Here is a 22,405-nt window from a genome sequence, read left to right on the forward strand (position 1 = left end):
GATCTCTCTCTCTATATATATATGGACATTCTTTAGGGTGCAGTCATATTTGTGCTACGTAATTACAATCTCTCATTTTGCATTTAAGGTTTCCCAATTTCTTGTTCTGCTACTAGTGTTTTAATATTACTCGTTTTATTTAAGTATTACATTGGTATTGGCAAAACCAAAACTGCTAATTTTATTTTTCAAAACCCTCTGTATGCTAATTCAGCCATTTGACATAAGTCGTATCATGAGCAGATGGTGAAAAGAAAAAAATTGAGTTTTCATGATATTTCGTAGAGGGAGATGGATGGATAGATGGTTTCTGCTCAGTGCAAAACTTGCTGACTAAAAAGTCTATTAAAAAAATCACATAAGGAAATATTCAGATAGCATCAACTCTATTGAAGAAGGAAACAGACTGGAATGTCTGGGCTGGGATAGGGGGACTTGAAGAAAAAAAAATCAAGAAATTATCTCATTGCCATCTACAGCAACCTAGCCAGAAGGAATTTTCAATAGTCAGACCAAACTTCAGAATTTAGGGTAGCTACTTGCGGGAAAGATAGCAAAAGGGAAAATTACTTCCTGGTAATACTTTTTGTTGAGAGATTTCTCTCCTATTGATATAAACCCTAGTCAGTCCTCTCTTTCCCCTCCAACTGAAGAGCTTCCAGGGATACATGCAAAGAGAAACTTGAGAATAAAGCAAGGAGAGAATAGGCTATTCAGAAGAGAATGGTTTGCTCTGTGCAGGATGAGTACAGGAGTCAGTGTTGAATGTGGTACTGCAGATTCAGCAGTCTGTTGTGATGACTCTGGTTTTCTCTTGCTTGGTACCAGAAAGAGGGAGCAGTGCCAAGAAATAGACATGGAGCTGTGCTCCTTTCCCTCCACAAATAGCAGAGGTAAGAGACTGCTCCAAAGGTATCTGAGATTGCCTTTGAACTCCTAGATAATGAATGAGCTCTCTGACTTCTGAAATCCTGAAGTGATATTTCTTGTGGATAGAGAACTCAAAAAGCAAGGGTTTGAAGAAGTAGGAATCACTTCCCTTGGGAGAACTGAGGAGGAAATGTAAGATTCAGACTTCTCCATCAGGAACCACTTTAAGTGCACCTCTCTGGCCTTTTGGATGTGTTTTGGAAATGATTTACACATTTTGCAGTGCTATGACCTTCTTCTAAACAAAAGAGACAATATATCCATCATTCGAAAGAATTGCTGCACTGCAAGATGGATAGGTTATAAAATTTGGATTTTTAATTTAGTTCTGGTACCAGAACTAAGCCTACCTCTTACTATGTGTGTGTGCAGACACCAGCCCATGCACTAAGTTAATTAAAACATAACAAATTAAAAATAAAGTACAGTAACTACAGCAACTATGTAACATGTAGAGCTTCAGTAACTAAGAGGACACTGAGGTTGCTCCAACTTATTGTCACAGGCAATAAGAAGGAATTGAGTGGCAGTTGGGGTTACTCCAGACTATATGCCCTGTGGAGAGGGGGGTGCCAGGACATGTAGGATTCCAATGAACACTGCTGATTAAAAGATTCCTTTGAATGCACACCAAGTGTGGAATCCACATTTACAGATAGTCAAAGAAAAATGACAGCTGCAGAGAATGAGACACTTCAGATCAGGATTCCTTGTGTGCATGGAAAGGTGCCCACCTTAAGGCATGGATCAATAGTGGAGTTCAGGTCCATTTCCTGCCACCTTCCTCTAAATTAAACTCTGTGGCCTCAAAGAGCACACTGGGAGGGGGACAAAGGAGCTCAGAAGGAAGCCTCTCAAAGCCTGAGGGAGTACAGTGGCTAATATCTCATTGATGGAGACATTAAGCTGCCCTGAGTGAATAAGGTAGAGGGACAGCAGAGAACTTCTCAAAGGATAGGAAGCCAACATAATCAGAAGCATGGTTTACAATCTATCATTAGAAATTTTTTCCTTACATCTAACCCAAACCTTCCTTGCTGCAGATTAAGCCTCTTACTTCTTGTTCTACATTCAGCGGACATGGAGAACAATTGATCGCTATCCTTTTTATAACAGCCCTTTACATATTTGAAGACTATCAGGTTCCCCGACCCCCCTCAATCTTCTTTTCTCAAGACTAAACATGACCAGTTTAAGCTTTCCTCACAGGTCACATTTTCTAAACATTTTATCATTTTTGTAGCACTCACCTGGACATTCTCCAATTTGTCCACTTCTTTCCTAAAGTGTGGCTACCAGACATGGACACAGTACTCATGCTGAGGGTTCACCAGTGACAAGCAGAGCAGAATATTATCCTTTTATGCAACTACATCATATTGTTGTCTCATGTTTAGTTTTTGATCCACTATAATCCTGATCCTTTTCAGCAATACTACTGCCTAATCAGCTAGTCTCCATTTTGTAGTTTTCCATTTGATTTTTCTTTCCTAAGTGTAATACTTTGCACTTATCTTTATCTCATCTTATTGATTTCAGACCAATCCTCTGATTTGTTTAAGTGGTTTTGAATTCTAATACTGTCTTTGAAAGTGTTTGCAACCCCTCCCCGATTGGTGTCATCCGCAATTATTATAAGCACATTCTCCAGTCCATTATCCAAGTTGTTAATGAAAATATTGAATAGTACAGGACCCAGGATGGAGCATTGTGGGAATACCATTTTGTTACCTAGGTTCCCCTAAAAACCAACCCAGGGTCACATTTGTATTAGTTTTATTACAATGCTGCTGTTAGGTCAGATAGAAAAGAGATGGAGCTTATTCATACACACACACATTCACTGCATTCATACCCTCATGCACCCACACACTTACACAAGCAGAGAGTTACCGGAGACAGCATGGAGGCCGAGAAGCCGAAGCATGGTAGATCTGGTGCGTCTGCGGTCACGAATCCAGGCTGCTGAGAGGGTCAAGAAGCAGGGGCTTGTGTGCATGCCTTCTTCCTCTTATTTTGGAACTGGGTGGCTCCTGTCATGTACACTGAGTTTCCTTTCTGTGTACATCACCGAGAAGCATTCCCAGACCAGTTCCTTTCATGCATACAGGTTCTTCTTTTCTTTACAGCACTTCATGACTGCCTTCTCAGGGCAGATTATATCAGAAACACCTGTCTCCTGTGTCCGGGCTCCTATCTCCTTGCAGTTCCTCTCCGCCCAGTCTCACATACACTCCCTTGTTCACACTCTCTCTGAGGGATGGGATATTACAAAGCTTGGAGGTTCATAAAAGTGGCAACCTGAAAAGGCCACAGAGCCTGCAAAGGTTACAAAACTTAAAAGGCTATGCTAACAAAAACTGAGGTTACAAAGTCTGCAAAAAGGTTGCAGAATTTAATGATACCATTTACAGATCTTACAATTGCATTTGAGCTGAGGCTTTACATAACACATTTGATATATCTCCTTATTTGGTAGCAGGAACTAGAGCCCAAGTATAGCTTTCTAAATGAAAACAGAAGACGGTTTGGGAATAATTTTTTTCAGGAAATTTGATGACAGAAAGGCCATGGTTGAAGAACTAGTGATGGCATATTAGCTGGCAGGCATCTTATGAGCTGTACAAGTAAGAAGCTACCACTGCATCTACTGAGTTAACCATTTGTGGAAAGTTAAGAGATATGACAGTTGCCATTCTTATTCCCCTACATAAATTTTGCTCTAGCTAAGACAGTCCCCTCCAGATTTAAGAACCCTAACAATGTGGGTGGTAACTAGGGACAGAAAATTCCTCTGCCTGCAAGACTTGGCATGCCTTACCAGCAAGCCTCTGCTCTCAACACCTGATGCTTGGTTGTCTGAAGAGCAACAAGAATGATTAAAGGTCTTGAGAACATGACCTATGAAGGAAGGCTGAAGGAATTGGGTTTGTTTAGTTTGGAAAAGAGAAGACTGAGAGGGGACATGATAGGAGCTTTCAGGTATCTAAAAGGGTGTCATCAGGAGGAGGGAGAAAACTTGTTTACCTTAGCCTCCAATGATAGAACAAGAAGCAATGGGCTTAAACTGCAGCAAGGGAGATTTAGGTTGGACATTAGGAAAAAGTTCCTAACTGTCAGGGTAGTTAAACACTGGAATAGATTGCCTAGGGAAGTTGTGGAATCTCCATCTCTGGAGATATTTAAGGGTAGGTTAGATAAATGTCTATTAGGGATGGTCTAGACAATATTTGGTCCTGCCATGAGGGCAGGGGACTGGACTCCATGACCTCTCGAGGTCCCTTCCAGTCCTGGAGTCTATGAGTCTGTCATAGTGATAGAATGCTCCTACTAGATTCTCCATGTGTTGCCTTTCAAATCTTGGATGAAGTGGTTAATTGTATACTAAACCACTCCAGTTTCTAGGGAGTGGAGTTCTCTCTCTGCTAGCGATCAGTTTCTTGGCTATCCAAAAATTACTTGAGGGCTAGAACAACTATGGTACTCTGGACTTGCTGACAGAAAGAGTGTGGGGTAAACACATTTGTTTTCACTTTTAAAAAAATGTAATTGAGTAATCCACCACTTCTTGGACTAATTTCTGCTCATTAACTGGCTGGCTTTGAAATCAAAGGCATACTTTTGTTCATGGAAACAAGAGTCAATGTGAAGTTCAGCACCTCTTGTACTTGTACATCCATGATTGCTGACTGTTAATGAGGACATGATCAACAATCCTGGTGAAATCATCTGGGCTATATCAGATCTGCTTATGAATCTTTGGTTGATGCAGAAGTGAGTCAGCATTCACCATGTCACTGGCAGTGGCAAATTCCAGCAGTTGCTGTCCATTCCTGTTCTTCTGCCCAATACCAAACTTCCTGAACATACTTGCCCAGGTGTCATTATCCTTTCCAGTCTGTACATTAAATGTGCCCAGGATTAGGATGACATCTTTTTGGAGTTTCATTAAAGACTGACTGTAGTTGCTGGTAAAAATTATCTGTATCTACATCATTGGCTTTGTTTTTGGTGGGAACATACACTGCAATGATGGTAAGATGCCCATAGCTGGTACAAAATCTTACACTGATAAGTTTCTCAGTAACACCAGCCAGCCCTGCAATGCCCATTGGACATTGGGTCAAAGTACAACAGCTACCCCTTGCTGAAGCAATCTGGGTGGCCCGAGAACAAAAAAATATAGTCTTCAACTTTCTTCTCATCACTTCTTGGCTAGTCCTACTTTATGTAAAGCATAGATCTCAATATTCAGGCTTTTCATCTGTTTGACAAGGATTGCTTTAGCTATTTCAGACAACATTCAAATATTCCAGGCACCAGTTTTACATTTGCCACCAATACACAGGATAGAAGAATGGCCTTTTCAGCTACAAGAACAATTGACGAGATTGTCTCAGATGGTGACCTCAGTGTAAACATCCTCATGATGTGAAGAGCTTATTCACCTTGTACAGTAACTGAGATTCTTCGAGATGTGTGGCCCTATGGATGCTCCACTGTAGGTGTGGAAGTGCTCCCTGTGCCTGGGATCATCATCATCAGTGTCTGTCGGGCTGCACTTGTGCACCTCCCCCTTCTCGCAGAACGTACACATAGTGCTGTGCAGTATGAACACCCCCCCCAATTCCTTCTCTACCATCTTTTCTCTGGGATAGAATCTGCAGCAGAGCTCACTTCTCCTTTTTCCCTCAGTAGATAGTGACGTACCTGTCAGTTTTAGTGTAGCTAGTACTACTACTACTACTTTTTCCTCTATAAAAAAGCCCCAACTTTTTTTGTTTTTGTTTTACACCTTTATAGTTATTCTATAGATCACTCATAGAACATATTGATCCTGGAGGGAAAAAGAGCACCTCCCACTTCAAAGAAAGCCAAAATTAGTATGATTCCATGAAAAACTTTTATCACACCCAAGGTGGCAGTTGTCTTTCTGCTTACGGCCATTGAAGCATTAGAGTCTGATATCTCACTCCATCATCTGATGTGGAAAGGTGTTGTTTCAAGTTACCACTGCTGCCAGCTCAGTACTGGAGCATCAAAGCTTCAAACATCATCCATGGAACACTGAGGAGATGTATGTTCACAACAGTCGGAGCTAAGAAAAAAGCAAGGCTACAATTTAAGTATTCAAGGACGTGTTTGTTGAGAGCAAAAGCAAAGGCTGACTGAGTTTGACTTCAGAATGTCATCAAGTCATTGTGTAAGCAAGATTACGAATCAAATCAGATGACCAGTTTAGAATGACTGCTACCAAACATGGTCTCCTTAGCCTCTCTTCAGCTTGGCAGTCTTTACAGGGGAAGGTGGGACCAGCTTGTTTCATAAAGAATCCGGATGGCAATGTCAGCCAAAGTTTGCTAGATCAGTTGCATTAATGAGATCATTTCAAGACACTCCTCAATTGTCCACCTCATGAAGTCTCTCTTCCACTTGAAGTATGCCATGACGTTCCAGTAGAGGCATCTTCCTTCATCCAAGAAGAGATCTGAATCAGAGTCCATAAGCTGAAGCCTGGAAAAGCACCAGGGTTTTGTAACATTACCCCAGAGTTGATGAAAACAAATGAGTTTTGCTCCATTGCAGCATAGGCTCTTCCAGACCATTTGGCATACTACTATCATCCCTCATTACTGGAAGAAGGGGGTTATTCTGCATCTGTTGAATAAGGTGATAAAGGCTAAATGTAGCAACTATAGAGGGTATTACACCACTGTTAGTCTGAGGCCACGTCCAGACTAGGAATTAAAATCGATTTTAGATACGCAACTTCAGCTACGGGAATAACGTAGCTGAAGTCGAATTTCTAAAATCGAGATACTCACCAGTCTGGACGGGGCGCCATCGATGTCCGCGGCTCTCCGCGTCGATTCCGGAACTCCGTTCGGATTGATGGAGTTCCGGAATCGATGTAAGCGCGCTCGGGGATCGATACACCGCGTCCAGACTAGACGCGATATATCGATCCCCGAGCAATCGATTTTAACCCGCCGATGCCGCGGGTTAGTCTGGACGAGGGCTCAGAGAAAGTCTTCACTTCTGTATTAATGTCTCAAATCAATAATGCCAGGGTACTCAGTGCAGCTTTAGACCTGGTTGTTTCACTGTCGAGCAGATCTTTACTTTGAGACAACTTTTTGAGAAGATGGCTAAATTTAATAAGCCATGCATAGTGCTTTTTATAAGATTTCATCAGCCTTTTGATTCAGTATATCAAGTTTGTGGGATCTGATGAGCTGTCTCAGCACCCCTGGGAAGATAATGGCATTGACAAAAAAGTTCAATAATGTGGTATAGCGTTTCTGTAGGGGACTGGCTCTGGCGCCCTCTGGAGTAGCGCCCATATGGCATTGTACAAGGGGTGCTGCTGGCTCTGCCCACACTCAGTTCTTTCTTGTCAGAAACTCCAACTGTGGGAAAGGAAGGCAAGTCATGGAATGGACATGAGCAACACATCTCAAAGAACACCAGTTACGAAACAGGTAGCTGTCTTTTTTTTTCTTCGGGTGCTTGCTCATGTCCATTAAATTGTAGGGGACTCTCAAGCAGTGCTACCGAAGGTGGCTGGGAGTTCATGGACGTGTCAATTGCAACACAACTCTGCTGAATCCAGCATCATCTCTGGCCTGCTGGGTGATGGTATAATGCATTGTGAACATGTATACTGATGATGTGGCGGCCCTGCAGATGTCCTGGATGAGGACGTGTGCTAGGAAGGCTGTCAAGGACACTTGTGCTCTGGTTGAGTGAGCCTTTAGTATAGGTGGTGGCTCAGTCTGCGCCAACTCATAATAGGTCCAGATACACAAGGCGATCCAGCTAGAGATCCTCTGCAAGGATACCAATACCCTGTCCGTGGTTGTGATAAAGAGTTGGGTTGACTTGCGGAAGGCCTTTGTATGCTCCAGGTAGAAGGCATGGGTGTGCAGACATCCAAGGTGTGCTGCAGCCTGTCCTCCGCAATTGAGTGTGGCTTTGGACAGAGAATTGGGAGAAAGATATCCTGGTTAACGTGGAAGTGAGGCACCACCTTGGGCAGGAACGCTGGGTGGGGTCGCAGCTGGACCCGATCCTTGTAGAACACTGTGTAAGGGAGCTACAAAGTGAGGGCCTTAATCTCAGAGACTCACCTTGCCAAGGTAATAGCTATAAGGAAAGCTAACTTCCATGACAGATGTGAAAGGGAGCAGGAGGCCAGTGGCTCAAAGGGAGGTCCCATGAGCCTTGAAAGAATGAGGTTGAGGTTCCATTGAAGAATTGGGTCCCAGCCCGAAAAGCTGCTCTAGTCTGTTCAGGAACCGGATGGACAGCTCATGTGAGAACACCGATTTGCCCTGGACCCACTGGTGGAAAGCTGATATTGCTGCTAAGAGCACCCTGATGGAGGAAAGCGTGAGGCCTTGCTGCTTAAGGTGGAACAGGTAATTGAGAATGAACTGCACAGACGACCACGTCGGGAAAATGCTATGCTCCTCCGCCCAGCAAGAGAACCACTTCCACTTCACCAGGTAAGTCGTTCTGGTGGAAGGCTTTCTGCTTTCCAAGAGGACTTACTGTACCGGGCTGGAGCAGGCCCTTTCCTAAGGGTTCAGCCACTCAGCAACCAAGCCATGAGGTGGAGAGAAGGAAGGTTCGGGTGCAGAAGCTGCCCATGGTCTTGTGAGAGGAGATCCAGACAGCTGGGCAGTGGCCATGGGGTACCACAGCCAGGCTCATGAGCACACCGAGGCAATCATGATGACCGTTACTTGTCTCTTGACTTTTGCTAGGACTCTGCTGATCAGAGGAATTGGTGGGAATGTGTACATCAGATCCCCCTTCCATAATAGAAGGAAGGCATTGAAGAGGGAGTCCCTGCCTAAGCCCTGGAGAGGGCAGAAGTGCTGGTACTTCCTGTTCTGCCTGGTGGCAAACAGGTCTGCTCATGGAGCCCCCCCACCTTTGGAAAAGCATCTCAATGGGATATGGATTCCTGCTCGGTACTGGAGTCCAAAGAGGAGGGACCACATATGGGAGACCAGGACAGTGCCAATCAATTGTCCTGGTTGCAACAGTGCCGATCCCAGCTCTGTCTGAAAGTGATGACTCCACACATCAAGCTCCCGGAGACTAACGGTGCTTGGTGAATCTGCAACGGTGGCCCAGCGATTGATACCTCATGCTTCTTGAACAGTACCGGTTCATCAAGCAGGAGCAGGAGCGAGTTGGCCATCAAGGTAGGGAGTACGGACCTGATCGCGGCAACCCATACTTGTGCTCCAGTGGCGAGGCTCTCGGGACCATTGGCTTGTGTCCCCAGAGCTGTGCTGGGGAATGGCTAGGCTGGCCCTGATATCGGGGCTGCAGGGATGGGCGCATCTCTATGGGCCTGCACTAAGTCGCCAGTGCTCTGCATGTTGAACCCAGTGAGCGGTACCCTTAGTCCGGAGACTGGTGAGGGCTCCTTTGGGCTGGCCTCTCTATGTCCAAGGCCTGGCAGCTCCATGCAGGTGACCGCTGGTGGGACTCCCTGAGGAGGAGGGCAGTGCTACATAGATGGGGACTGCTGGAAAGGTTCCATGGCAGGTTTGTCCTTAGAACAGGGCACCACCGTGGCTGGCACCGATAACAGTAAGATGTCCTGCGCTGCCTGCGGGGCCTTGAGTGTCGATGTCCCGCATCACTGTCCAGAGTGGCAGGTGCGTCTCGGGATGGGCTAACCTACTTGACTTGAGCTGGGGCCTGACTCCCACACAAAGGTGAAGAGCCGCCTCTTGCGGGTCCTTGATCCCCTCTGGCCGTCTCCTTCACTTTATGGGATGTCGGCAATCGTCCCCTCCCAGCCTTTCTTTGCCTCCTGGCTGGTGCCAGGGAGAGGGATTGGCTATAGTCCAAAGATGGCACCAGTGGAGTGCTTTGTACCAATGCCGTGGTACTAGGAGCAGAGTTGGATTTGGATGGCTCCAGTGCCGGTGCTAGCGCTGACTCTGTAAGGAGCACCTGGAGATGGATGTCTCACTCCTCCTTTGTCCGAGGCTTGAACCTCTTGCAGATCTGACACTTGTCACTGATATGAGTCTCGCCCAGGCACCTCAGACAGCTACTATGAGGACTGCTGATGGAAATCAGTTTTTTTCAGCAATCACAGGGTTTGAAGACTGGGGATTGGGGCATGCCTCATCTCTAGGTTGAGTCCCGTCCAGGACTAACTTTAAACTAACTACCTACACTAAGAGAAACTACTAACAACTTTTAACTATTTTCAGAAAAAGGTTCGTTTCAATGGATTAAGAACGAGGATTGCCAAAGCAAGAGATGTTCCACCACCGTCACTGGCGGTAAGAAGGAACTCAGGGTGGGAGGAGCCACTCCAGAGGGTGCCAGAGCCAGTCCCTTACATACCACTGAGGGAAAATCTTCTGGCACCAGTTCATGTGGTGAGCACACAAACCTACAATGGAATGGATATGAGAGCAAACACTCGAAAAAGAACTAGAATATTCTAAGCCGAACACAGGAACTACCAGTTCATCTACACAGTTTCAGTCTTGGTATGGACATTTTATAAATATGGAAAACTAATTCTGAAGCCTATGGGCTTCAGCCAAGACAAGCTGCTACACACCCAGTAATCACAAGGGCACTAAAAGCTTTGGTGACTTGACTAAACTGCCAGTGATGGATATAAACTGAATATACAATCAGTGCACCTTCAACATCTTGCCAGAGATCAACCTGAGTGGTGGTCAATTTGTAAGGTCACGTCCCTTAGTGATTTGTCATGATGATGGTGAGAACTGGTTATCTAAGTAGTCCTGATTAAGCAAGTGAGCCAGAAAATTCTCTGAACATTTCTAGTCACTAGAAAAAACATCTCCTCTTTCCTCCAGATTACCATCTTCCAGGTCACCTCTAATTACATTAGATGGATTGCCTCTTTTAAAATGCTTAACTTCAAAAATGATTTGAATGATCATTGCCACTCCTCCATTGAAGAAGAAAACCTTTTGCTTTAGAGCTGACAATAGTCTTAAGGTCAAAAGATGAAATAAGCACTACTACAAATCTGAAACCACAGAAGGGAGACGGGAACTGCTCTTCTTAGCACAGGAAAAACCACTCTTGGCAGGAAGAGTTGGGCATCAAGAGAGCAGCAGTTCATCTAAATGTTCAGAATCATCTAGGGATGAAGCCATAATAGTCTCCATGTGATAGACAAAAAGGGATAAATAAACTCTCACATGGGGTTTAGGAAGGCTGTTTCATCTCAACATGTATGTGAAGCTACTGAGAGTGCTAGAGTGAAAATTTGGGCCGCAGCAGAATAAGTATGCTGATGAAACACAGCTCTGTCTCAATTTCATTAAAGTCATATGGCTCAATGTCCTTTTTCCCCAGTACTTGGACAAGAATAAAGAGAGGTGTGCTGGGTTGGGTGAAAGCCCTGAGGGGCAAGACAAAATTAATGGGAGGATAGGGTTCTGTTATTGAGACAATTCACCCCTCTATTATCCAGGAGATTCACCATTTGGGCCTGGATATGTAGCAGCTGTTGAACCTGACGACCAAGAGTACCTTTTTCAAATGGCTGGTTATATATTTGTGACCAGATCTGTACTTTAGCATGGGATTTGTGACTTTTAGATCCCCATTATTTAAAGAAATTTGTATCTATATGGTTCATTCAGAATAAGAATGAGAAGAGTTTTTCCTTTATTTCTTAAACTAGTGTTGGTTTGCAATGTAACATTGCAACATCTATAGCCAGACAGTTAAATCTTAAGGTTAAGATTTTTAATCTTAAAAAATTATATAGCAGAATAAATGGACATGGCAATTTACAAAACAAGGGAGATCGGTCACTTCCCCTGAAGAGCTGAAGTATGTGTTAGTAGTACATATTTTAAAATCAGAGTAAATACCATCACTTAAGAATGCTGAAAATCTTTATTTAAAGGGAGTACGTTTGCCACAATTTTTGGTTTTCTGTTTTTTTTTTTTGTTTTTTTTTTTTAGTTCATACATAAATTCATAGTATTTCACTACTGGACAAAGAAGAAACCACTTTTGGACCCATCCTTCCAAGTCCAATGTTGTTTAGCAAATTAATCTAGGTTCCTCGCCAAATGATGGAGAAATCAACTAATCTACACAGAAAAGTTCTTGAGCTATCTGAAATGACTTTTTTGCATAAAGGAAACATACTACAGCTATTTTAAAGAAGATATTCCAAAGCCAAGATCTCTGTATTTTAAAATATCAAAAATGCCTATGGAACTGGAAAGTTCTAATATGGTAGCTTATGTGGGTACCACATTATTTGTATGCTGTCTAAAAAGTTATTCAAACCTCTTTATATGTTAAGAATAATTTACATTTAAAATTATGAATGTTGATTTTTCAAATTATCAACATTTTATACAATTTAGATAATAATGTAAGAAAGATAATGTCAGCTCAGTCTTCCAGCAGTTCTTCCAGCAATTAGGACATTTAATCTATGCATTATCTAAACAAATATCTTTACTTTTCACTCTTTACAGTAAGGCAGTTTCATTTGTTGTTTTTTGCATAATGCAGTAAAGAGTTATTTTGATGATTATCTTCCCAATTACAGAAATATTAACCATAATATATTTCTATAATTAATAACCTTGCAATTGTCTATGACATCTATTATTAGAGAATTCAAGCTAGTCAAGAACTGAACAGTGATTTTCTTCATTGAGTTTACAGACAACACCTTTATGGCAGTTATAAGACCATCATTTTTTAATTTAAATGTATATAAACAGAGCCTCATAATCAGTGTTAATGGGTTTATAACAAATAGAATTCAATATACATTGTTTTCTGATTGAGTTTTTGTAACAGAACTTAACAACTTGAGAAAATAATTAAAGCTACCTATTCTTAGAATAATAGGTTTGGCAATGTTCAATTAAACAAATAAAAACACTCCTAAATTTGTAAACATCTCACCAGATGCACATATTGTAAAGTTATTTCTACATTATATACACAACTTTCAATGTACAGCTATCTGATACAGATGGTTCAAAGTATAAATAGTTCAGCAAGAGCTGAATACTAGGAATGGTAGCTTTCAATTCATATTTCTCCTCAGATAGAGTTAAGCACATTTTAACATGCATTCAGAAGACAAATTTAGTCAAAATCTCATTTATTAGTTCTGGATGCTGTCAAACTAATTCATTAAAATTCTGCTTTTAAAAATACAGGGGATATCATGCTGTTAAAAGTGAAGGACTTTTAGTCTACAACAGGCATGTAGTTTAGACTTTGTAATATACAAAGCTTTAAATTGGTTCACAAAGCTTCAGAGTTGAAATGATTTTATTTGTAGTTCAGTCTGGGTGATGATTGCAATACCTGAAGCATAACTTCAGAGCCATACTTAGGGCGTGTTCCTGACCAAGCAGATTTCAATGCAATTCATTTGTATTTAGTATGGTGGAGACTAATGCAAGACCTCTAGGCTATGTGGTAACCTTTAAATATTTGACAGATAGTTATTGATTATACAGCCATCCTAAAGAACAGACACCAGGTCACAAAGTAATCTGACATCAATAAACCTACAGTAGCTGTATTGAAGAAGTGACAAAAAATGTTTTGAACCTTGATAACTTTTACCAATACAGAACTTCAGAATTATACAGTTATTCTTTAAATGTGTTAAGTTATTTTTAACCTAGAGAAATTAACATTTATTATGTGGAGAAAAATCAATTTAAAAGAAATGTGTAGAAACTAACTTGCCAAAAGAATTTTCTTGAATGTTTTTCAGAACAGGTGAAAAAAAAAATCAGCATCTATAATATGGTCCATTCATTGTTCTAATATTTGTTTTAGCAACATGGTCACTTTGGGGTTTTTTTTTTTTTGTTTTTTTTTTTAAACCCATGAGAATATTTTATGATTAGTAGAAAATCTTTAACAGACACAAAAGATGGAAGATGGAATTGCAGCAAGACAGCATGGCAAACCTGAGAGATCTATTAGTGCATAAATCTACTTAAAAACAGAAAAGAGAGAGGAAAAAGAGCACTAACAAACCACAACAAAAGTTGTTCTTAAAGTATTAGGTTATAACAGGGTGGGAAACGTGTAATATACATGTACTCCTCCAAAGTAGTTACTGTCTTTCTAAATATAAGGAGCTGATGTATTTTCACAGCATCAGATTTACTTATGGTAGAAAGCCATACATTTGTAAAATTATTACTATGATTATTCTTTTTCCCACCCTGGCAGAGAATAAACATGAATTCAGAAGCACAGTGGGAGTGGAAAACAAAGAAGAGAAGAGAGAAAAGGCAGCAGAGAAAGACAGAAAAGGTGAATACAGAGCTACAGAAGTGTTTATTGAGCATGCTACAGAGGTAAGCAGAGTACACACAAAATGAAATTAAACGACTGTCAAACCTCCCAACTTTGTTAGAAAATTATTTTTTTAATTGTGCCGCTTTCAAACTATACTGAATTTTACATTTCTAAAGATGTAAAAACTTAACTAATAGAAAATATACATGACCTTTTTCTACATAGATAACAGAATCTATGAATCTTGAAACTAAGTACATCAATTTCAAAAAGTATTGGTCATTTAAACAGAATCAGATTGAACAGTTCAGATTGACAGAAGAACTGTTTTCAAAATAATTTGATCTGTAGATTCTGAGCCATGTTTATAGTAAAGTCAGATCGATTTCTAAATACAAAATATTTTGAAGAGATTTATTAAAACTGAATATTACAATGCAAGGTAAATTAAGACTAAAGGCACATAAACTTTGGTCCCACCTGGTTGTCAGTTTTAAAAAACTGCCACAAAATTAACCTTCCTGCAAGTGTTCACAGTACACTTTCTTCATCTTTGAAAAATACATGCACCAGTTCCTGAACTAGCTAGACCAGTCTGCACATGCTCAGAAATCCACAACCATATTCCAAATCTTAATTACAAACTAAAGATGGCAATATATATTTAAATGCACATAAGTCATGTCAACTTCAAAAACATCTACAAAAAATATTCAACCACAAACAAGACATTACTTAGTGCTGACATTTATATGATACGTCCCACAAGAGTGTGTACAAAAAGGTTAAGATTCTACCCACAATGCTTTCCACATAAGGCTCAAAAACACAGAAATCACTTTTTTCTCCTTTAAGAAATTAATATTCTGTACCTTGTTAATTTTCTCTAATGCCTACATTCATAACTGAATCTAGACCAGAATCATGAAATATAGAAGGCCATTTACAAAAAAAGTTAAAGTAGCAGAAATAAAATATGTTGTGTTTTAATCTTTCAAAGTAATGTATCTTATCTGATTAAAAAGAAAGGTATGTGACAACCCAATAAGTAATAAAATAATTCCAAGCAGGAGAAACAAAAACCTTAACCTTTTTACACACCCCTGCCTAAATACATTTTAATTCTCATATAACACTGTGCCCCAGCCAACCAAATTCATTTTACTAGCAACACTAGTTTTCCTTTTTAAGGCACGTATGTCAACTAACTTGAAAAATTGTGGGCTTAACTTGAAACCCTTTTAAACAAAATGATGTTTCCCTAAACAACAGATGAAAAACCAACAGTTAATATCACTGCTTTTATTTTCTTATGAACTTTTTTTTTTTTTTTTTTTTTTAAAACAACCAAGGAATGATAACAAGAAGGAAGGATAACAACCAAGGAATGATGAAAGACAGAAGTCAAACTCTGGTCCCCACTCTCCTGAACAGTCAATAGGTGACAACACTGAACAATGCGATACACCTTCATTTTTTATCTCCCATTTTAAATTGTTGATTTGGAAAAAGAAACTCTCAGATGGTGATTTTCTCCAAGATTGTAATTATGCAGATCAATCAAAGCCTGAATAGCTTCTTCCACTGTTGACATCTGAAGAAGTGCCATCTTGTGATCTCTTCTGAAACAAAACAACAACATTAGGAACTCAACCAATACTAAATACGGGCCTAAAAACTTCTCTTTTCTCTACAGAAGAGTATTTTTTCAAGACATTCTGTTAAAACATATGAAATCAATCTTTTGTTAAAAACATAAGGATTCAAGGAAAACTTGCTTACTGAAAAAATTTAAATGCTTTCACAGTTCCTCCAGTGTTAGCAAACAGTGTGCGCAGATCATCTTCTGCCACTGATGGTCTAGAAAAACAAAATACAAAAAACGTAAGAATTAATTATTAGTGGATCTAGTATTTTATGGCTTGTGAATCCCGCTGGCGTACTGTCATACAATACTTACGGAATATTGGACAAATGAAGTGTTGCAGATGGAGGGAATATATTCTGAAAATTTTTTGAGCCAGGTTTCTTGAAGCGATGCAAGGGTGAATTACCAAAATCTTTAGTGAGCCCTTGGTCATCAAGTCCCTCTCGAGGTAGCTGTACTGTCTGATGCTTGGAAAGGGTAACTCGAATAATCTTTCCATACATTTTTTTGTCCATTAAGATGACTCATGGCTGAAAAAGAAAAGTTTATTAAATTCAATACTACTTTTCAAAACCCTGCAAGGATGGCACATACTCTCTCATTAAATCACTGATTTCAGCCAACATTGTGAAAAATAATTCCATTTCAAAGTTAGTTTGTAAATTTTTCAAAACTGCACTGCTATATTTAGTCATGTATTCAGTAAAACAAACATGCAAACACAATCCTATTTTATTCTGTTATTTGAATGGTACAAATAATTTATTCCAGGTGAAAAAGCACACCATGACACTAAACAACATGTACACCACTACGTAGTATTATGATCAAACTTTTCTTCTGATTTAATTGTGGTATTTTTGTGTGTGCTATTGTGCTGATATGGCCAGTGTAGTAGCAAACTGATGTCCATAGGGTTAAATTAGAATTTGGAGCAAATGTTTAGTTCAAAAAATAAATTAACACCTCTTTCTCCTCCAACACTACTATTATTCTGTTCACATAAAGCAGCACATTCCCACATACTTTTTAGAATACAAAATGGGTTGCTTAATAAGTTTTCATGTCTCATGGACAGTCTGGGATCTGAGAAAAACTAGAATAAGAGTAGACTGACAAATATGAACATGTTCATTTGAATTTCCACAACATGATTTCAAATACTTAAATTTACAGATTTAAATGAGGCATAAATGAATCTAATCTTACCCAGCTGTGACTGGTTCCCATCTGCCATCTGTATTAGAGCACTGTCTTTCTTATTGTATAAAATCTTCACACGCTGCACATCCCCATAAACACCTTTTTTGGAGTCAGAGAGGTAATCCAAAAGAAAAATTAATTTTAAGTCTAATTAACTAAACAGCACATCTTGACATATCAATGAAACATTCAGACATCAACAAGATCACCCACTCAAACTCAACATTCACACAAATGAATAAAGAAGATCAAGATTTTGAATAGTGAATTTTGAAAAGAATAAATTTTTGATAAACCCTCAAAAGCTATGTGAATGATATTAAATTAAAGACCATGCAAAATATATTAGCATGCATTAAAAGAAAATCTTGTGTCTATGGAGAGTTTTTAAACAGCAAAAGAAAAATAGCAAAAGATTTACTATTCAACTTTAAGCCAAAAGTGCTAGCTACAAATAAGAATTAAGGTGAAACAAAAATTAAATCAATAATAAAAGTATAGTGCTAACAATAACATACCGAAGAGGGTAAACAGACTTTGGGGCGTAACCATCTTTAGAAGGAGAGAAGAGCAAGCAGCATAAGACAAGAAGAGAGAAGAGTCGAGGAAGAGCGGAGATGAACAGATCATCCATAACGAAGGGTGGTTCCCGCAGAATGGTGAGGTGGTCATGGATCATGGTTCAAGGCGGTTAATTGGGGCAAGTTGGTCCGAGGAACACATTTTGTTCAAGCACAGAAGCATGAACACAGGGAATGGAGACAGGGAACGTAGACAAGGATAAGGAAAATAAAGGATAAGACAGGGGAGGGCATGGGAATTTGAGGAAAGACAAGGAAAGGGAAGGTGAACACAAAAGGAGAAGGATGAAATGGGGAAGGGAAACAGCAATGCAGAAGAAAAAAGGAAGTGGGGAACAAAAAAAAATAAAATATAGGTCAGTACACAGGAAATGCAGGAATTTGGTCAGAAAATGGTTGGTTTATGTACTGTACAAGAAAAAAACTGAGTAAAATGTAGTCACCCAAGACAAATATGGGTAAAGTACATCCATATCAAAGAATAAATTACAGCATTTCATCTCAACATGAAAAAAAAAAAGCATGCAATAGAAATTTTAAACTTTGAACTTTAAGTGCATAAGCATGGCTGGGTATGAAATGCAGGCAAAAATCTTTCAAAATGGCACTCTGATCCAAACATTTTAACATGCAAGACTGTGAATGAGAAAATAGTAACAAAATGATAAATAAGCTTAATGAATCATATTAACAGAGGCCAGTTAAAAATGAAACAAGTATTCCAACTAGACAAACTGATACATCAAACTTCCCACATTTCATACCAGCTTTCACATCAATTAAAAAAAATTGTACAAAACAGTAAAAATGCAAACTAAATAAAACCCCTTAGATTTTAGAGTTAGCAAGAAAGATAACAGTATTAAGGTGAAAAATGTTTTTGGAGACAAATGAATAATAACTGCAAAGAAAAAATTACTAAGAGAGACTGGAAGAGTGCCTCGTCAAGATCTTTGGGAGAACCTTCAAAGAAAAACGTGTTAGAGCAGTTCACATAAATTAAGATTTTAAAAATGCAGTGACATGTAAGCATGAAATGAAGCAACAAATAATTAGAAAAGAAAAACACAATTCTACTTTACATAAAATATAATCTACAAATTAGAATACATTTGCTGTTTTTGTGAAAATATTTAAGTTACAAATCGAAAGCCAAACATGCAGTATTTACCATATTTTTCTTAGGAAAAATAGGTAGCCAAATATCAAAGGCTATTTTAAGTTGTTAGCTACCTAGGAAAACAAAACTATAATAGAAAAAATATAAAGTTTATAGTTTCCAAATTAATTTAGACATACAAAAAACAAGAAAAAATACTTTGATCGTAAAGTATGCAAGTGAAAATAGAGGCAAGTGCAAAAAAATGAAAAACATTTACAAATGAAGTGTGATTAAAAATAAAGGAAAAGAAGAGTTAATAGTTTCACTGACCTCTTCATTTAAATTGCTAACCAGGAGGACTGTATTGCCACCAGCTGAAACTCCAGGCATACCCACTCGGCCAGCAGCAGCAGCAGCTGCAGCAGCAGCAGCATTCGGAATAGCCAAAGGACTCAGCGCTCCTGGAACAGCTGCAACAGGAAGCCCTAATTTTAAAATAAAGCATATTTTACGAAATACAAGCAAGTCATTTAAAAGTATCTAAATTAGAAGTTCAAATACTGTATTTACACTATAAAAAATTCGTTCCACAATTCGTATTTTCCAATGCTTAGTGAAATGGATCAGTAATAAATATAAGGAGAAAAACCAAAGTTCTCGCTATTTTCTTGCTTCAAAGCACTTTATACGCTAGTTCACTTCTCTAAAGACCATTTTGTTTTCAATCAAATGTAGTTCTTGTGAAGCACACATCTTGCTCTTTTTTTCTTAGATTACAGCAAAAATCCTCCCTAATAATATCTACAGGTTTAGAAAAAGTTCAGAAAAGGGCAAAAATGATTAGGGTATGTAATCACTTTCATATGAGGAGAGATTAATAAGACTGGGACTTTTCGGCTTGAAAAAGAGACGACTAAAGGGAGATACGACTGAGGTCTATAAAATCATGACTGGTGTGGAGAAAGTAAATAAGGAAGTGTTATTTACTCCTCATAACACAAGAACAAGAGGTCATCAAATGAAATTAGTAGGCAGCAGGTTTAAAACAAACAAAGGAAGTATTTCTTCACAAAACGCACAGCCAACCTGTGGTACTCTTTGCCAGAGTATGTTGTGAAGGCCAAGACTATAACAGAGTTCAAAAAAACCTAGATAAATTCATGGAGGATAGGTCCATCAATAGTTATTAGGCAGGATGGGCAGCGATGGTGTCCCTAGCCTCTGCTTGCCAGAAGCTGGGAATAAGCGACAGGGAATGGATCACTTGATGATTACCTGTTCTGTTCGTTCCCTCTGAGGCACCTGGCATTGGCCACTGTTGGAAGACAGGATACTGGGCTAGATGGACCTTAATTAATCTTGTTGCTGGAATATACCAGTCAAGTCAGTGAAACTAAATATTAATGCAAGTTATCTTCACCATTATATTTCCTTTATATTACGCTTTGGTATTAGTTACTTTCTTCACTTCAACTTGATGCTTTAGGCTAGGTTACAACCTTGCAGAGCAAGGCAAATCGAGTAGCCTACATATTACCCATAGTAATAGGCTCAGTGGGGGAAAAAAAGTTCTAGCCATGAAGACATAGGAATATTCAGTCCAGAGACATGGCTCCATAGTGGTAATCCTCCCTAGTCTCTCTGCCTCCTAACAAAGTTAATTCAGGAACTCAGCTGCCAATGGCCACCTGCACTTCAGCTCCTCCCCTCCAAAAAGGCCTAAGGCATTGTGCAGGGACAGTATTAATTTATGATGGGTTTTCCCAGTAGAATCCCTTGGGTATTTAGTGAGTATACTGCCCCCCTAGGATACACTCCTTCCCCACCATCCTGTGAAATTGTGCCCCTGTGCTATGCCTGCACTACTTTTTACAGTTAAATTAGACATATTTGTACAAGTACATTTTATTTAGTCTCCAACAAATAAAATGATAAGGCTAGCACAAAAATCATAATTGTTTGAATTATTTATTACTTTATTCTATTGTATGCTATTTTCTACTACTGCACTAGGCCTTGCAGATTTCACTCTGTGGTCTTCTGATGCCTGGATGATGATGATGATAAATGAATATTTAACTCAGGACCATGTAACCTTGACCAGTTGGGCCCACTAACCCATCTAAATAGAAATCTTTAGTTTGCAGATGAGAACTGAGTTTTCTCCCTTCTTTCCCTGAGGAGTTAATTTTGTTTAAAAATAAAAATAAGGGAAAGGCAGAAGAATTCTCCTGTCTCAGATAGTGAGTAAATACTGAGAAGCTAATTTGACCGTACTCGTCAATAATAAAATAAAATATTCCCAACACTACTAAAAATAGTTATTGCAGCACGAAGAAAAATGGAGAGGTGTAAAATAAATGTGGTTACAAAGTTTCTTTCACATAAAGTAAGTAAAATTTCCGTGCTCCACCTCATTAATCATGTTTCTTTTACCAGGGGAATTTATGAGAGATAAATAATTAACACATTGAGATTTTATTGTTCTGGACAAAAGGACTAGCTAAGTATGTAATATTAATTTATTGTGACTGAGTGGGATAGCCAGTAACTGTTATGTAGTAATGGTAAGAAAAAACACAACAAAAACAATGTTAGGGATAGACATTAATTCTGAAAATATTTTATGGCATTACATAAATCAAAGGATCAGAGGGGTAGCCGTGTTAGTCTGGATCTGTAAAAGCAGCAAAGAATCCTGTGGCACTTTACAGACTAAAAGACATTTTGGAGCATGAGCTTTCATGCGTGAATACCCACTTCATCGGATGCATGTAGTGGAAATTTCCAGGGGCAGGTATATATATGCAAGCAAGAAGCAAGCTAGAGATAACAAGGTTAGTTCAACCAGGGAGGATGAAGCCCAGTTCTAGCAGTTGAGGTGTGAAAACCAATTTCTCCTCCCTTGGTTTTCACACCTCAACTGCTAGAACAGGGCTTCATCCTCCCTGATTGAACTAACCTCGTTATCTCTAGACTGATTCTTGCCTGCATATATATACACACCTGCCCCTGGAAATTTCCACTACATGCATCCGACAAAGTGGGTATTCACCCACGAAAGCTCATGCTCCAAAACGTCTGTTAGTCTATAAGGTGCCACAGGACTCTTTGCTGCTTTTATAAATCAAAGTTATATTCTCCCTTCGAAAACATGTTCAGTTCTGGTAATTCCATGTCAAAAACAGATACAGAAGGGTTGAAAGAAGGGCAATTAAAATTAATGATGTGAAAAGATTTTCAAAATAGAAGAGTTTTAAAAGATATTAGTCTATAGCAGTGTTTCCCAAACTTCGGACACTGCTTGTGTAGTGAAAGCTCCTGGCGGGCTGCTGGGCTGGTTTGTGTACCTGCCGCGACCACAGGTCAAGCCGATTGCGGCTCCCACTGGCTGCGGTTCGTTGCTCCAGGCCAATGGGAACTGCTGGAAGCAGCATGGGCTGAGGGATGTGCTGGCTGTGGCTTCCTGCAGCCCCCATTGGCCTGGAGCAGCAAACTACGGCCAGTGCAGTGGGAGCCATGATCAGCTGAACCTGTGGATGCGGCAGGTACACAAACCAGCCCAGCCCACCAGGGCCTTTCCCTACACAAGCGGCATCCCAAGTTTGGGAAACA

The 22,405-nt window shown here is 39.7% G+C and overlaps 1 protein-coding gene across 1 annotated transcript in view; it reads right to left on the minus strand.

Moving 5' to 3' along the window:
• Window positions 1–15,652: 15,652 nt before the first annotated feature.
• Window positions 15,653–22,405, minus strand: part of PTBP2 (polypyrimidine tract binding protein 2) — an 81,086-nt gene continuing 74,333 nt past the window's right edge. The window contains 7 exon segments of the mRNA XM_050960970.1: window positions 15,653–15,878; window positions 16,039–16,116; window positions 16,217–16,410; window positions 16,412–16,434; window positions 17,114–17,206; window positions 17,626–17,659; window positions 19,121–19,275. Coding sequence (XP_050816927.1) covers window positions 15,746–15,878; window positions 16,039–16,116; window positions 16,217–16,410; window positions 16,412–16,434; window positions 17,114–17,206; window positions 17,626–17,659; window positions 19,121–19,275 — 710 coding nt within the window. The 3' untranslated portion in view covers window positions 15,653–15,745.

The sequence above is a fragment of the Gopherus flavomarginatus genome, chromosome 7 (genome assembly GCF_025201925.1).
Source record: "Gopherus flavomarginatus isolate rGopFla2 chromosome 7, rGopFla2.mat.asm, whole genome shotgun sequence".
NCBI classification, from domain to species: domain Eukaryota; kingdom Metazoa; phylum Chordata; order Testudines; family Testudinidae; genus Gopherus; species Gopherus flavomarginatus.